This window comes from Acipenser ruthenus, chromosome 40 (assembly GCF_902713425.1).
Source record: "Acipenser ruthenus chromosome 40, fAciRut3.2 maternal haplotype, whole genome shotgun sequence".
Lineage (NCBI taxonomy): Eukaryota > Metazoa > Chordata > Actinopteri > Acipenseriformes > Acipenseridae > Acipenser > Acipenser ruthenus.
In genome coordinates, this window is record NC_081228.1 from 383,856 (window position 1) to 400,985 (window position 17,130).

General features: G+C 44.8%; 1 protein-coding gene across 1 annotated transcript in view; it reads left to right on the forward strand.

The window, feature by feature from the left end:
• The window catches only part of LOC131696737 (rho GTPase-activating protein 32-like), a 30,973-nt gene extending 25,679 nt beyond the window's left edge, over positions 1–5,294 (forward strand). Inside the window, exons 3-5 of the mRNA XM_059009947.1 lie at positions 1,497–1,605; positions 3,468–3,559; positions 5,108–5,294. Coding sequence (XP_058865930.1) covers positions 1,497–1,605; positions 3,468–3,559; positions 5,108–5,294 — 388 coding nt within the window. The remainder of the gene's footprint in view (positions 1–1,496; positions 1,606–3,467; positions 3,560–5,107) is intronic.
• Positions 5,295–17,130: the final 11,836 nt, after the last annotated feature.

A 17,130-nucleotide genomic window follows, 5' to 3' on the forward strand; every position in this document is an offset into this window, starting at 1 on the left:
TCTGCTTAAAACAGGGATTGTTCTGCGCAGAGATTTTGAAAACCTTGAGATTTTGAAGCGCTCCGCTGTCTGGGTCAGCAGCTGCTTGGTGTTGTGTTGCAGTTGATTACGGATGCAAACGTCGCTGCACTGAGGATGACAGTTTGAGGTCGGGGGTGTGTATATGCTCTCAGAGGGGTGTGTGTGTGTGTTGGGAGGGGGTTGCAGTGCAGTATATGCCTCATTTATACCTGCATCATGCAGCAAAGGAATACTGGCTTTCATCTTTAAAACAATATTACTTACAGTAGCTTTCTAAATTACTGTTGCTAGATTTAATTGACGCTGCCGGCGTGTTGTGTGGAGGCTAGAATAAACAATTCTGCATAGAAAAGACTAAACCTGTGTGGTCAGTGAAAGAATGGATGGTCGGTTTGCTGTAATAGAAACGTCTGTGTAGAAAGGTAAGAGACTTTATTTCCACAAAGTACAAGCTCAACCTTGTGATGTTAAATAGAAGTGAGTCACTCCACTGCATCGTGTTCTGTGCGCAGAACTCTACAGCACAGCGTGAACGGTGACGTCTTCAGCATGTACAGTAAAACAAGAGACATTTTGATTGTAAAAAAAAAAAAAAGAAATAGTCTGGGTGGATTAATGTAGCTGGTTGGGTGGGGTGAATCAAACCACTGAAGAATCCGATTTTCCATGGGGATCAATTATCCTGACCAGACCCAAACCTGCAATAGCTTTAGCTGCTGAGATTTGAGGAGAGGGGCATCTTGCATTTTAAAAGCCTGATTTTTCAAAGCTTGGTAACTTTAACTCTGATAATGCATTCGATTTTTTGTATTTTGATTTAAGAATCATGAATGTTGAGTGCATGTTTCAGTATCCTTGACTGGGAACTGTGCAGAGTGCATGTTGTGTTTCTCTATAATTTAAGGGAATGTCTTTGCCTTCAGGACCTGTACTGTAGCAGCGTTAATTACCTGCCTGTGGTTTCCACAGAGAGTGAAGCGATCCGTTGTTTCCAGAGGAAGTAACGGCACGTGAGGTGTTAAGTGGTGTTTAACAAGCTGTGATTCTCACCTCTACTAAATGAGGGTGTGAATTACTATTTGCTGTGAACACTTCCTGCTATTTTTCTACATTATGGAATTTGACGTTTGGCAGCTTTGGAACCTTTTGGATACTGGAACCCTTTGGATACTGAGGGATTTTTTTCCACACAGATTTAAAAAAAGCCTACATGATACAATGGGTCAAAGTTCGTCTTCAGTGAATGGGATGGGGAAGGGGGTGGGGGTTCGGGGTTAGGACTTCATCTTGCATTCAGATGTTGTGGAGTATAAAATCCTGCCTGTTCTTGAACTGTGAGATGGTGCACGCCCCCCTGGTGGTGGCTGACTGTCTAGAGCTGGTGTTTTAACTGCATGGTCTCTGGTTTAGACTCGCTCTGTAGAAAGTAACTCTTGTGTTGCTGCTGCTTGATCCCGCATCTGTCTGTTTTCCAGAGGGTTGAGGGCTTGCTCCCATCCGGAAGAAGATGACATCGTTCCAGAGCTGGTGAGAAGCATCCACCCCCGAGAGAGGCCAGACTGGGAAGAGACTCTCAGCGCAATGGTACGGTACACACGACATGGTGTTTACACGCTTCTGAGAATGGACCAGTGTATCTAACAGTGCTGAGGTCTAGAACTCCTAATAAAACCTGTCTGCTCTGTCTGTATTGGAGGAGGTGGTGCTGATAAGGAGGGGGTACGTTATTTAGATTTGTCAGGGTTTGGATTATAGAGCAGACTTTTCCATGACTTTACTCTGAAAAGACTCTTTCAGTTAGACAAATCACTACGGTGGAGCTGGCTAGAGTGGATTCGTATGTTTCGTTGACGAAAGAATCCTAGAACAACCAGATGATCCAAGGACAATGTCGTGGAAATGTCTGTAGAAGAATCTTCTCACAAAGCATGTGACCCTTACTTTCCCCATGCATTTAAAAAACCCAGAGCGTGCTGCAGGAAACCTCACTGTCTGCATCCCTGGAGGGAGTGAAGACCTTGTACTTGCAACTCCTATCGGGTGTTATTTTTAGATAGTTTGTTAAATGCCTCTGCACATGAATTTAAATGGTTGGTCACCATGGCAACTGGGTTTTGTTTTTTTTCCCCCTTCAGTTTTGCTCATAAATATAAATGGCTGAGGAGGGTTCATGCAAAAACAAACCCATTCAATTACAAGGGAACATGACACGGGCACTGTGTCCGAACAAAGTGGAGCAAGATAAAGAGTTTCTACCCCCAGCCTCAGTCTGCTTTTCACTGCTCACTTGAGCATTGCTTAGTTCAAGGTAGGAGAATGGATTTGAAAGTCAAAGCGACTTCCTTGAAGGGAAACGTGGTCAAGCATTTCCAGAGTCTCGGTGCAGAAGCATTTCCAGAGTCTCGGTGCAGAAGCATTTCCAGAGTCTCGGTGCAGAAGCATTTCCAGAGTCTCGGTGCAGAAGCATTTCCTGTGTCTTTTTTGAGGCTTTGGTTTTGCTCCTGTCAGATTTCATAATTCCTCCCTTTTTTTAATGCCTCGTCTGCACGGCGATCTCAAACTGCGTGCAAATGCTGCCACCTCCTGTTGCAGTTGTGCGTAACAGACAGGACTCGGCCTTCCCTAGAAAAATGGATTTGCCCTTCCATTCCATTTCATTATAAGACAGACTCGAACCCTTTCACTTGATCGTTTGCCGGGTTCATTATTAAGTAACTGGTGGGAACAAAGTTAGACAGTGGTGTGGGCTTGAAGAGCCAGGGCTGCCCATGGTACAGTGTCATCATGACAGACAGGACAGGAAGGATTGCGCTGGACAACCCCGCTGCAAGGAGTTTCAATGGCTCTGCTTCCATTATTTCAATTAACAAATGATTGACTACAAAAAGTACACCTGTGTGTGTGTGTGTGTGTTTGTGTATGTGTGTGTGTCAGTGTGTGTGTGTGCGTGTCAGTGTGTGTGCGTGTCAGTGCGTGTGTGTGGTGTGTGTGTGTGTTTGTGTTTGTGTGCGTGTCAGTGTGTGTGTGTGCGTGTCAGTGCGTGTGCGTGTCAGTGCGTGTGTGGTGTGTGTGTTTGTGTTTGTGTGCGTGTCAGTGTGTGCGCGCTACATATTGTCTCCGTTTTCTGTTTTGTTTGTTCTCCAGCAGTGTTTATTTATTTATTTCTGCAGATGGGTTTTGTCCAGTAGCTGGATTAGACGTTTTTGTTTTGATTGTATTTCTGTAGTTCCCTTTCTCTGTCTCTTTGTCAGCGTGGGGTCCCCAGAGCCCCCTTGCGGATGTGGAAATCGCCCCACCCTGCTCGATCTTGACTCTGTTCCCAGTCCTCCGCTCAGTTCTCTACACTGAGAGGGACGGTTGACTCTGGGCTGGTGGTGGTGGTGCTGATGGTGGTTCGCTCACACTAATCTCTGTGTTTTTCTGTGTGTGTGTCTCTCTCTGGACAGGCGAGGGGTGCTGAGATCCGAGAACTCCTCGGGGAACCCCCACTGCGATCCTGCGGCAGTACAGCCAGCATGAAAGTGAAGAACATCAAAAAGTAAGAAACTGGGGCGACCTGCAGGGACTGGGCTGTTTCTGTTTCTAAACATTGAAAACGTTTGTTCTGTTATCGCTTTTATTTTAAATTGGGTTCAGGTGTTTAATTCGGCTCGACACACAGAGGGGCAAGAGATCCGGTGATGTAAACAGTAGAGCCTGATATCCATGTGATCTGAAATGTATCTGTATCCGATGGAAAATGTGTTGCATTAAGCTTAGCTGTACTGTTCAATTCTTCTTTAAACATTAATATATATATATATATAGATCACATAAAATGGATTAACATCGGTCCTGTTCGTTTCTTGAGGGGTGACGTGTTTAGAAGCATCTGGAGATGCTGATGTAATGGTGTGAATTCAAGTCGTTGGCTTCATAAAATGGCAACGCCTTGAAAGAATGAAACATTCCCTGGCACCACATCTGAACTGACACAGTAAATGCATTATACAATGGGCAGTTGTCCCATATTCTCAAACAGGCCATGATGGTGAATTCAAAGAAGCCAACTGCTGCGTTTTCTGGTGCAATCCTCCCGTTCCATTAAACCTGCTTTCTCTGATCCCTTTGAAAGAGGTGCAGTTGAAAAGCAGCTTCATGTGAGAAGCTCAATATCAAATATAACTCCTCTTCCCAATCACTGCGATAATGACTAGTTCAAAGGAAGCGTGGCTTTCCTCTTTCTCAAAGCTGCTCAGCAGGCAGCCAGAAACCCCTCTTCTGAAAATGCAGCGGAGAATCTCACTGAATTATACTGATACCCGGTCCCAGCTGTGCAGATGGTATAAGGGACCTTGTTATGCAGCCTTGCAGAGCTGTCACGAGGCGTGATTTCACAAATGTCCTCTGCCACATGTCCAGCCCAAGGCCACTTGCTTCTGTCAGTCCTCTCCACAATATAGTACCCATCCCTCCTGCTTGGTTTTCAGAGGCATTGCTTTTATATTTCCAGCACTCCTTCATACAGTTCACATATAATCGTGGATCACATTGGCCCTCACAAACTAATGCTGTGTAATCTAATTGAGAGTCTTCAGTTAATATGAACAGCATCACATCTAAATACCTTCCCTGTTTCAGAACATTAAAATGGGACCCCTTCTAATGAGAAGCTAATCTCTTTAACAGCACACGTGTGTCTGTTTACTGTATGTAAAAACATGCACAACATCAAGGAGGGTTGTATTTTAAAGATTTAAACCAAGTACAGTATTTAGATACATCTCTGTACTAGATCAATTGAATAAACCCAGATATATATGAAGAGAAAATTCAGTCCTGAAAGTCCAGTGCATTAAAACATTACAGACTGGTTTCACAGACCCCGGTTAAAACTAGTCTTGGACTCCCTTACGTAAAGTAACATTAGGCAGTCCAGGATTATTGCTAATCAGGGTCTGTGAAACCAGCCGAAAGCCAGTTTCTGTTTTAGATTCCCCCCCCACCTTATTACAACATTTGGCCACCAGGCGGCCTTGTATCTATTGCAGTGCAAATGTAAGTGAATGTCACAGTTCTAACCGTAACAATGTCCCTGTGTTCTCAGGCTAACCTTTACCAAGGGTCACTTCCCCAAGCTGGCAGAGTGTGCTCATTTCCACTATGAAAACGTGGACTTCGGAACCATCCAGGTGCGTGACGTCCCGTCCCGGGTAATACACACCCTGGGGGGGGGGGGGAGCCGGGGAGCCGGGGAGCCGGGGAGAGCGTGCTGGGTTACATTCTGTCTGTGATGGACGCATTCGTACATTTGTTCCTGAATTTTGCATTTGGGTTTGGATGCACAACCAGCTGTCTAGATCTGTTGTTTAGAAGTGTAGGATTTGTTTCCTCCAGGTCAAAGCAATACATTGCATTTGAAAAATGGGTCTTGTAGTGATGTGCACTGGAAATCAATGCAGGGTTAAAAAGCATGTTTAAGATGTGTTTGTAGCTAAATCGTGGCGAGCAGCGCCATCGGTGTGGATATTAAGGATGTGTCATTTAATCCAGCTGGTTCATTGTTCTACACAATTCGTTACAATATATCTTGGATCTGTGGTCTTGAGTGGATTTACAACGTCTTTCAAAATTCCTTTTTGTAATTCGATCAGTTAAACTCCTTGTGCATTTGCTTGACTTCGCTTTGCTGACTATGCGTACAGTGTAGATGGGATTAACGAGACGCAGCACTGTGCTCTAATAATTGCACAGGAATGTGTGCCTTGGTGTGAAGCATTGGGTTTCAAGATTGCTCTCATTAACATGGTTCACAAGCTAGCTGTAGCATTCTACTCCAGCTTTTGTATGACCCCAGAGTGCATGGCATGGCTTTCCACTTCTAAAAAAATTTCTCTTGTAAATTTCCTTCCAGCGAGAAAAAAGAAAAAGCGTCTCCTGCAGCTGCACAGTTTCCCTTTGAGTTTAGGAGAGACTCTGAACTGCAACACTTATGCTATAATAGATTGGCCTATTACGACTAATAAGCTGGACTGCCAGTGGTGCTGCAGTTCAGGTTTTATTTGGCGAGTAATAACGGTGTCCTCGCTTAGCATTTCACCCCTGCCGAGTTATTCTTGTGTTTTTACGAGCAGCCCCAAAGGTCTTAAAACAAGTGTATTAAACTGCGGTGTGATTTATCAGCCACGTTAATAGAACGCGTTCCCAGCATGTATTTAACATTGAGGCTCGGGTGAACAGGGCTTGATCTTGGTTTCGTCAGCCTCAGTGTTATTTCCACCCCTTCCTCACCAGTGGGAGTCTCTAGTTTCAGTGCTGGTGCCGCACACAGCATGCGTGGGTTTTCTCCCTGTTGTGTCTCTGTCACTGCAGTATGCTGTGACGGGATTATTGAGGCGCATTGGCAGAGCATGCTGGAGCTCAGAGCTCACACTGTGCCTGACTGGTTCAATATTCAGTACCTTTAAATCAACACACACGCAGAAATTTAAAAAAAAAATGCCCTTTTCAGGTAGAAAACCTTTCAATTTTCGCAGATAACGGAGGATGTCAATTGTAATCTCTGAAATGAAACACTTAGCGCTTTGTTCCTGCCTGGTGCTGGGGAGACTGAAAAGCACTGAAGCTGAACCTCGGAAGAGCTCTGGTGACGCTTTCTCTAACACCCTGAGGCAGCATTGCGTGAAATTGCCATCTGAAACGAAGCTTTTTATTTGAACTCGTCTCATTTTGAATGTGAGATCTGCTGCCGTTGATAAAGCAGGGCTCCTCTCCGGTTTTATGACAGTCTTTTATGTGGTACGATGGCAGCAGTGAAAGCTCTCTGCTTCATGTTAAGCTCACGGACGGATTTCTTCACCTTTTGCTGCTACGTTTAGAATTGATCATGCAATTCCTATTTAAACCAATAGAGGGTAGTAACGTCCTGTTTTACTGTTATAGAATCTATGGGGCTGCCACAGGAGTCCAGCATCATACAGTACGTTTACATGGCACTAGAATACTAGAATATTCGGAATGCTCTGAGTGCATGCAGACGGAATTCTCTTATTCCGTTAAGAAAACCTCAACAGTGTAACTTATTACTAACTAGCATTGCCTATTCATCACACCCCGTCCAGTATTGAGGGCGGGGAGCTGACGAGCGGATTAGGTCATTTTTACAATTTATTGTATCGTTATTCAGTTTTACAGTATCCATAACCTTGTACCTTTACATTTTAATACAGCCGTCCTTACGTCATTGTTCGTCCTCACTCATCACTGTGCTGAAAGTCCACTCTTCTCCCAGCTCTGTATCTTTGCTGTCGAGATGCTCTGTCAGGTTTAAAGCAGGACTCTGGGTACCTGTTGGATCCCCTCCCTTTCTTTCACCGCTGGCTCTGTGTGACGCTCCGTCTTCATGGAATGTTAAAACTTCCAGACGGGTGCAGCGGAGAATATGCAGAGAGAGAGCTGGATCCCTATGTGTGGCAGCTGCTCCACTGAGCTACCTTAGACTTGACATAAACCACAGGGGACTGGGGAGGAAACTGAATGCCAGTGTGGGTCAGCAAAGGGAATTGCTTTTCACATCCGTCGATTAGAAGATCTCGCCGCGACGCAGGGTGCTTTTTTTGATTTAAAGGTTATGTATTTTCCTTAATGCATTAGCCTTTTAGCAATAGATAACTCATTGTAATCAAATCTAAAATGTGCAGCTTGTATTGATCTTCAGCTGTTACAGAAACAGGGGGACATTTTTCAATGCTGCCCTGGGGTTTAACCCTTCGAAGTATAAACGCAGTGCTTTTAGCTGGGATTTGAATGAGTTTACAGTAAGCCAGATCTTCTGATTGTTCATGCAGCATCTTGATTCCCATTGTTCACGTATGTAATGTACAGAAGTTCTCGACGGTCATGTGGTTCATTTCACTATTAATGCCACCCCCTCCCCATTTAGTTAATAAACGCTTTGGCTGATTGGTTACTCTGTTTTAAGGGCAAAGCGTTATTTATTGACAAGCCAGTCAAGCTTCTTGATCGCTTATTCCTTGATTTCAAGGATTTCAAAAGGTCACTTTGGTGTTCTGGTGTTAAATCATTACTATTATTATTTTTTTTTCAGCTTTATCATAAACAACAAAAAAGTCTGCTAAACAAATACTTGTCTAAGATCTTCCTGCCTGTATAATTATCCTGGGAGTCCAGGGACTTGTCAGTGTGAAACATGGCTGTGTCCCCCCTCCTCCCTCCCCCCTCCCCCCCTGAGAGAGGCACATTACCGCCCCCTCCCCTGCTCTGTAAATCACACTCAAGGTCACGGGGACCCCAGCGTGTTCACATATTACTGTGGAGCGGATTGCTGCTTGGCTCTTTCTCACTGGCTCCCTGTCACTGCGGATTTCTCCAAACTGAATGAATCTCTTTTTATTTTCAATTCATTTCAACCTCTTCTGTCTCCTTTTAGAAAGTGCAGCAGTCTAGGACAGCTTTTCCAGCCATAGCTTGAAAAGAAAAGTGTATAACAGGGTGTCGTGGGCAGGGTGTCGTGGGCAGGGTGTCGTGGGCAGGGTGTCGTGGGCAGGGTGTCGTGGGCAGGGTGTCGTGGGCAGGGTGTCGTGGGCAGGGTGTCGTGTGCAGGGTGACGTGTGCAGGGTGACGTGTGCAGGGTGTCGTGATAGATTGAAGCTGCATGGGCTGAGGACTCTGCCTTTTACAGCTCTAGGAAGGCTGCCTTCTGCAAAGAAGATCTTTATGGTGTGTTGTTTTTAAATCAATGGGTGTGAAGGTAAATGCTTGAAAAGCTTTTCTTCCAGTCCACCGGATTTATTTTCCTTTTTGTAACGAAACAGGGAAAGATATATAATACGTTATCCCATATTTGTAATATCCATGGCTCTATCATTCTCACCAAACAAACTTGCCTGATCTGCAGATTTACTAATATACTGTAGAGTGATAAACAAACAAAAACAGCACCAAAGGCTAAAAAGTCATTGAAATGAAACCAGGACACAAAGACTTTACAACTAACAGAGCACAGGCCATGGGGCTCCTGCAGTCAGCGGCTATCAGTGCTGTTACATTAACCACTACGTATGGCAACCACTCCTCTCCAGCAGGGCTTCTGTCCCTGGGGTGACGTTAAACCCACAGCGCTTCCACTGGGACCCCTCATGATGGATGGCTTCTAACTTGGCAGTGTTTGGTGTTTTTTTTTCGTCGTCTTTCCCCAGCAGTGGCTATGTGATATTATAGCCATCCCGTAAGGCAGCATTGCTTGGGTCAGCTGGATTTGAAGTGCTGATCGCGAGGATGGTCAGATTGTGGTTTGCCTGCCTCTGTCAGCAATCGAGGAAGTAGTTAAACTGGGGAGAGCTTCCTGCAGCCACAGATTTGTTCACTGAGCCCTCATTCAGGAAGAGATAACCAGCCTTCCCCCCCAGCAGTGATCTCTAGTGGCTGCTTGAGCTGGCGCCTCGTTATTGCATTCAGTGTTGCACTTAATCCTAGTCTTCAGTTACTGTGCACTGTATGTACTGTGTGTCGTGTAAATGAAACAAACGCAGCCCAGCAGTACTCCGTGTGTGTGTGTGTGTGTGCGTGTTTTATTTGTAGGATTATTATTCACACAGAAAATAATGCACACTAGCATTGCAGTCTTTAACTGTGTACGCTACATGCTCCTTTGAGATTTGGTGCTTGTGAAATTACTCCTGACAGGTGACGGGCAATGGCACCGTCAGACAATCCTACTGTATTAGTTACTATTGCATAATGTGTTGTTCCTTCTGCAGTGTCCTTTCGGGTTAGGGTTCCTAAGGCATGCATTGCCATTACAAAAGGACAAAGTGAACCGTTTCTTGAAGGCTCTGGCACTGGTGGAAGCTGCTTCCAGTTCAGTAGCAGACGGGACTGTAATGCACACGTTCGCTTGCCCTGCCTAACCGGGGTTGTGTCGTTCTCCCAGGAGAAATGCTGTGAACACACCTCTCCTCCCGGCAGCGCTTCCCGTTCAGTGTGAGTGAAAGCCATTGCCGGCTGCTGAGCGCGACAGTTCATCATAGTTCCTGTGACTCGCTAATCCCTGCCCCCCTCCCTCCGCAGCACACTGTAATGATGAGTCGTGGCTGCCTGCAGCCTGCCTGCACTGCTTTCCATTAACTTGACCTGCGTGACACCAGACTGAAGGGATCAGTGAAAACCCCTACTGTGCCCTACACTGTCTCCTTAGTGTTTAGTATGTTTAGAGTGAAGGCAAGTACTAGTAAAATGATATCTCTTTCATTGGATTTATTGTTAAACACATTGTGGACTAGATTGAAAAGCTTGCATTTTCTGTTTCAAAAAGGAAAACCCTAACCCTACTGATGCGTGATATTTTCAGGAGGAATTATTCATAGTGATTTGCAGCTTTCATAAAACTAAAACTGTATTCTAGTATTGTTGTTGTTGTTGTTATAAGCATCTAATTACATTGCGTGTATATTTCTTAATGTTGCACCACTGGAAAATTTGTAAACGTCAAAACAAAGATGAGAACGCAGTAAATGTGCCCTCCTTTTATTCGTCTCCTGCTCCCTCTGTTCCCTCCTCTTTCCTGTGTCACTTTCTCCACATCTGCAGGGCTGGAAAGCTTGGAATCCCCTTTCCTTTCCTTCTTAAACTCTGGCTGCTGTTTACTTTTGGTGGAAAAATGAATCCTCTGATCACAACCATCTGGCGGCTGTGGGAAAAGGCGCTTGAAACACAAAGTATCATTTGGTATTCCAGGAAACGTTTTCCTCCTTAAACTAAAGCGACGACGCTCCCTTTTTCCGTGGCACGTTTCGTAGCTGAAGTGGAACACACAACCCGTGTATATTGAATATTAACAAAGCAGGGCTTTCCTCCAGGCAAAGGAACTCGCCCTATTCAACCACACTCTACATGATAACGTGAGCAAAAGTAACCGTTATAAGAATAGATTTTTTTTTTTTTTGTTTGGTTTTTTCATCAGATTCTTAGGCACTTGCCTGCATTTGCCAGGTCGTCTTTGTAAATGAGAATTCGTTTTCAATTGAACCATCTGGATACAGGTTTTGATTGATTGCTCTCTCTTCTAAGCCCTGTCCCTTAAAAGGGATGGGTATAAAACTCATATTGCAAAGCAGTTTGATCCATTCCTGGCTTGACAATAAGTTTAAGCCAAGCTTGTTACCTGTACACACTGGGGCTAATCCAGCTGGCATTGAAATCTGGAATGAATGAAACTGCTATGCAATAGGAGTCTTGTTTCCATAACTGCTTGGAAGCTTTATCCTTCAGAAAGAGGAAATGCAGACGTAAATAAATATTTGAAAATCCCATTATTGTTGTCCTGCTTGCCATTTAGAAACTGCAGTATCAGATAGCGAGGTGTGATTGAGCAACACAGTGGCTGAACACCAGATAGAAACTGTGATCCCAGATTGAGCAACACAGTGGCTGAACACCAGATAGAAACTGTGATCCTGGATACACGCCAATCACTTACTGAGTTTTCATCGGTGGAGAAGGAACGGTTTTCAAAGAAGAAGCAGATCCAGGAGTTCTCTTGAGGGCTGCAGTGTAAGAGGTGGAATTGATAGCATGCGTTCGAGGGGAGGAGCGGTAGAACCCTGCGGGGTGGAATGATATTAACATCAAGCCGGTTCTAGCTCAGATTAGCATCCCCCCCCCCCCCCCCTCCAGACTCGATTAGAATTCACAGCCCTGAGCCGTCACTCATATCGGTATGGTTTGATAGCAGAATTGAATACTGACACATACAAATAAATAAGACTGAAAGCCACTTCGCTGTGTAGTATCCCCCTCAGTCCCTATTTTCACTGAAACGGATGGTTGATTTTTCATTTTGCATTCTGCACAGTAGGTTTGTGGGGTTGGCACCTGGGATAGAAGTGGATGTTTTGTAAATCCGACAGCACTAAAATAAACTGTGCATGATTTCCACACGTACAAGATCAGCATGTATTTGAACTGGTTATGGATACTGGAGAGGATGCCTATTCGGGCGCGTCAGTGAGCACAGTGTACATGTCCTTGCATGCGGACCTAGTTTGATATGAACAGCACTACTAAGTAAGAATCAATACGCAACCTACAAAGGTTAAAGATGTTGTCTCCGTGTACTGTAGCTCGTTTCTGTGCAATTGTCATTTTATATTTTGCTGATGATGCAATTAATCCTTATGCCTGCATGCCCCCCCCCCCACGCAGGTTTTACACCTGTGTCTCATTAGGTAATATAGTCCACTAAGCAGTTTGCCATTGGGCCTGTGCCAACTCAAACTCATCTTAGTCTGCTGCTGATGGAAACAAATGGGACTCTTTTCAAAGCGCTTTCACCTTGGTCCCAGTGGCAGATGGAAAGCAGGCATAGCGGAGTTGAGTTCTGGTGTTCTGGCTCTGAGCAGACAATGGACTGCATTACAAAACCTCCATTTAGATTCATCCAAAAACTGCACCTGTTAATGACTGTAGGGAGGGTGTTGCATACTGAATGCCTTCTTCCAAAAAGCCTCCATGCATGCTGGAGTTTAACTACTGTTGCCCTTGATGAGATGTTTTTTCGGTGCATTCATTTTATGGACTGGTTGATGATGGCCAGTGAACAGGCTGTGAAATTAAAGGCGGAGGTTTGATTGCAGTCCTGTTGCTCTGCTGCTTCCTCACACATGCATGTTTGGAATATGAAAACCTGTAAAGGAGTTGTTTTATTGTGGTGGGTTGGTTGTGATGTTTGAAACCAGCTCTCGTTGCTGTGTCATTCTTCCCAGTCAGATCAGATCTTGATCCCTGTATCGGTGCTGGAATGCTGCTCCGTGCTGTCTCTGGCTGACACTCTTCACTGTGATAGCTGTCGGAGACAGGCAGCTGACTGTACGCATGCAAGACTCCAGTGCTCTGCACTTCCTTTGTGTGTTCTCATTGGGACTGGGGTGGGGGGAATGCACATAGTGCGCCTCTGTAACTGTATCGAATGTACTGCATGTACCAACCACATTAAAGTGTTCAATTGAACATGACTGTGAAAAATAACCAGTGAAAAAGGCAGGTCCAGATAAGAGGGTCGGCTTGTTTTCAGTATGACTCACACCTACCTGTTTGCTTGTTGCCAGTGGATTCCCTGCCGCTCCCCCCCGCACGCCCCCTTCGCTTCCCTTTCTACTGCAGCAGCTCTCGTCATTCCCAGTGAAGGACAGCGGAAACGTTGGAATGTGGAATTGGAATCGCATAAAAAAAATAAAATAGGGGTCTGCAGATCTTCGAGAGAGAAGAGGGCTTGATTTATAGCACTGGCCATGTTCCAGCCAGCAGTGTTGTTTACAATGAGTGAACTGCTGTATGAATCCCAGCCCCCTCTTCCACCTCGCCCCGGCTCTGGGGATGAGGTACGATGAGAGAACTGCTGTATGAATCCCAGTTTTGCCTGTAATAAGATTCCAGCCTGTGATTTATTGCATGCTCCTGATGATGCAGAGCTTGGTTGCTTCGTGGTTTTGTAGACTAGTTTAGGACCTGTCTTTGTAAAACAAGGAATACTGAGCTTGGGTATTTGAGTAGATCCCGGTCCAGGTCTAGATTAGTTCATAGCCATGTAGCTGTAGATGGGTCCACATGATGGGTGCTGCAATGCTATTGCTTCTGCCTTGTATTGGGGGGGAATGGAACTCCTCGCATTCCAATACACTTGCATTGGTTTCATTGTATTGAGCTGCTTATCCACAGACTAGGGTGGCAGAGGCTATTTCAACATGTTTTACTTACAAGGTCCATTTTTTTGCATGGAATATCCAGAGCAGTTGGCCAAACTGAACAGGGGGAAAAGATTGTTCATTCCTGCCACTCCCTAACCCCCCTGCCCCTCCTCCCTGGGCTTTTCCAGTCTCTTTTGAGGCTTTCAGACCAGCCTCTTGAGTTACCTCCAGGAAAATCTTTAATTGTTCTCAGATGTGATTGTGTGCTTGTTAACTCTGTGTGCCTTGAAGGGATGATGTCATGGTGACTGCTTTCACAGGTTGTTAGGCTCTGCCTGTCTGTCCCAACAGTTAAATATGAACAGACCCAGGCAATGGCTACAGTGGCGTGCTTTATACCATGCACTACCCTCAAACACAGTATAGGGGCCCCTGTGTTCAGTTCTGTCGATTACTCTACTCTATGGGAATAGCTGTGTTAAGCAACTGCCCCAGTTTAAACAGACATCTCCTCACGTGTTTTTGCAGTTAAGTTATCAGCCTTTGAATTGTGCTTCCAGGTTCTTGGTAGTGAAGCCTGCATAGAGCTGTACAGACGGTGCTTTCAGTCCCTTTCATGAGCCCTTAACTCAACTACACGACGCTACAAGCTGTTTGCTCCTGTGCAGAACAAATCAGTGGGACTTGGTTAAGCAGAGTCTCTCTTTAGCTTTTGTCTCGAGGTTATAGCTGTAGTAAATGTTTTAAAGGGGAAGAAGTGCCTAGAGTAAACACACGAGCAGCGCAGAGGCACGCTGTGGATAGCATGTGGTGGACCAGTGCAGGAGCAGGGGAGGGAGAGCCTGCCTTCACTCCCCCTCCTCCTGTTTCTTTTGGCTCATACAGAGCTCCATGCTTTGTCCTGGGGGGACTGTACCAACGAGAGAGAGAGAGAGAGAGAGAGCGAGAGAGAGGAGGGAGAGGAAAGGAAATCCTGCTCTTTTTGCAGTGCAAATTGAGCGTAAAATGGGCAGCGTTGAGCTAGGCTAGCAGAGCAACGGACACAGAACAGGAGAGAAGGGAATGAGAAACATCCTGGACTGAAATCTGTTATCAATTCAAACCAGCTAAAATCTAGCAGCTTTCCTTTTTTTTTTTTTTCTTTGTGTAAATGAGGCTGTGAGGAGATGCAGTATTTCATTCTGTCTTCCTACTCCTGATGGGATTGTAAACACGAGAGGCGCCGGGATTGACGTGTGTATTCCATTGTGTGTGTGTGTGTGTGTGTGTGTGTGCGCGCAGGGGCCACACAGAGATGGAAACATCAAGCGTTTGTCGCACAGGCTGAGGCTAAGAGGTCAGACATCTAGACTGCAGGCTTTGCATCTCCCACCTCGGCTTGAATTCGGCACTACGAGGTAAACAAAGGGAGACGGCGCAAGAGAGAGAAGAATAGCCTTGCATCTGTGAGTATTGACATCAGATTCTACAAGCAGTCAGAGCCAGGGAAAACAGGAGATCCTGGCATCTAATGCTGCGGCTCACTGACTTGGTGTGCGTGTGTGTGTGTGTGTGTGTGTGTGAGATCCTATAGGGTTAAGCCATCATCTCATCCTCTCGCTACAGACAAAGTGGTTTACATTTATTCATTTTTCTTAAAGGAGAAAGTTACTGCATGATGTCCAGGGTTCTTTAATGTGATTCTCGTTGCTGTTTAGAGGTTAGGACAAGGATTCAGGGAATCCTGTCTTTTGTAACATTGTTGTGTTTGAATGTAGTGCTCATCAGTAAAGCTACATCCAGGCATTTGACCGCTAGGTGCTCTGCAAGTTTCCTTTAAGAAGCTCCTTCAGTGCACCTCAGTAATGCCTCGGACCCACCGCCATGCTACCGTCGTTCAGTACTGGGCCTTTCCCAAGACACTGCCAGCTCAACTGAACCGGGTTAAGAATTTCACTTGTGAGCTCAAGGAATGACTTGCATCAAGCAGCAATGGTTATGGGCTGTGGACAATTGTCTCATCAGTGCTGACATCAGTTCTAGCGTTATTTACAGGTTTTGCAGCTTATGCTGCAAATTTTTTTAGATTTATAACAATTTTCCACATGTGTTTAAATTAGGCAACAATGTTTGAGATTTATTAGACCTCAGTCCCTTAGGGTAAAAAGAAAAAAAGATTTTCTGTTTCTCTGAGTTCACAGTGAAAAATCATTTACCATTAACTATGTTAATTGGTGTTCAGTCTTTTCAATGTTTACTCTTTGGTCATACAGTATTTCATCTGGACAGCCCAAATAAGATGTATTTCCTGGTCCGGTCTCCAGGAACGGAAGCAGCAAGCAGACAGTGTCAAACAAAGAGCCGTGTCTGTGTAAAAGACAGACATCACCCTGTGATTGAGAGAACACTTGGGCATGTTCGTTCAGCAGACACCACAAGCCTGTTTAATGTATTATAATCCAGGTCCCTTTTAGATCGTGCGAGAGGAGCTGCGCTTCTGCCAGTGGGGACTGCACTGATTCTGCTGAGCACATGGTTTTACACTCCGCACGCAGAATTCTAAACTCACACAGAAATGACACTTTTATTCATCGTGTAGCTGGTCTCAGTTACGTCGTAATAAAATCCGAATCAGTAAATAGTAAAACCCAAAGATGCTGCTGTTCCGGCTTTTCTTTTCTGTTCTTTTGAATGATGGAAAGTCCAGTACTGGTCATTTAAGATGTAAAAGAAGGCTGCAGGGTTTTTCTTCTGTCACTGCATTTGTTTATCGTTATTCAGCGTCTTCCAATACTTTTCAGTGTTCTTCCCACACTGTGTTCTTGGTGTCAGGTTAGTTAACATATTCTATAGCTTGACACAACCACGAATACCTCTAATTATCCTGAGAGTGGGACTACGAGCACACACGAACACAAACAGTAGTTATTTGAAAGATATTTTTTTTCTAGCAGTGAGAACACCCGTATGTCGGAGCAAGAAGTTGCTCAGCAACGTTCCTCATGTCAAGTTTAAAACCACGGACTGCGTCGTTAAGCAAACATTGCCATGGTGATGTTTTTATTATTTATTGTATTTATTTATTCATGCTGATGTCATTGTATATATATATATTTTTTTTTTAATTGACCGGACTCCAGAAATCTAAAAATCAGTTCCACATTAGTATGGAAGAATTGCAATGCCAGTTCTAGGTAATTTAAAACGTAAATAAATACCCGTCTCAAAGGGGAAACTGGGCTGAAATATATTATTTATTTGTATGGTTCAGTAATACCCGTTAATGGATTTATGAGTGTATAAAGATCAAGAATATGTGTCGAATGTAATTGTAAGAAAGCCCTTTGGAATTGGCAGTTAAAGAGTTAAGCTGTCCCTGGCTGTCTCTGCTCTTGTGGGGGGTTGGGTGGGGGTGGGAGTGGGGGTGGGGGTGGATGTGTGTGTTCCA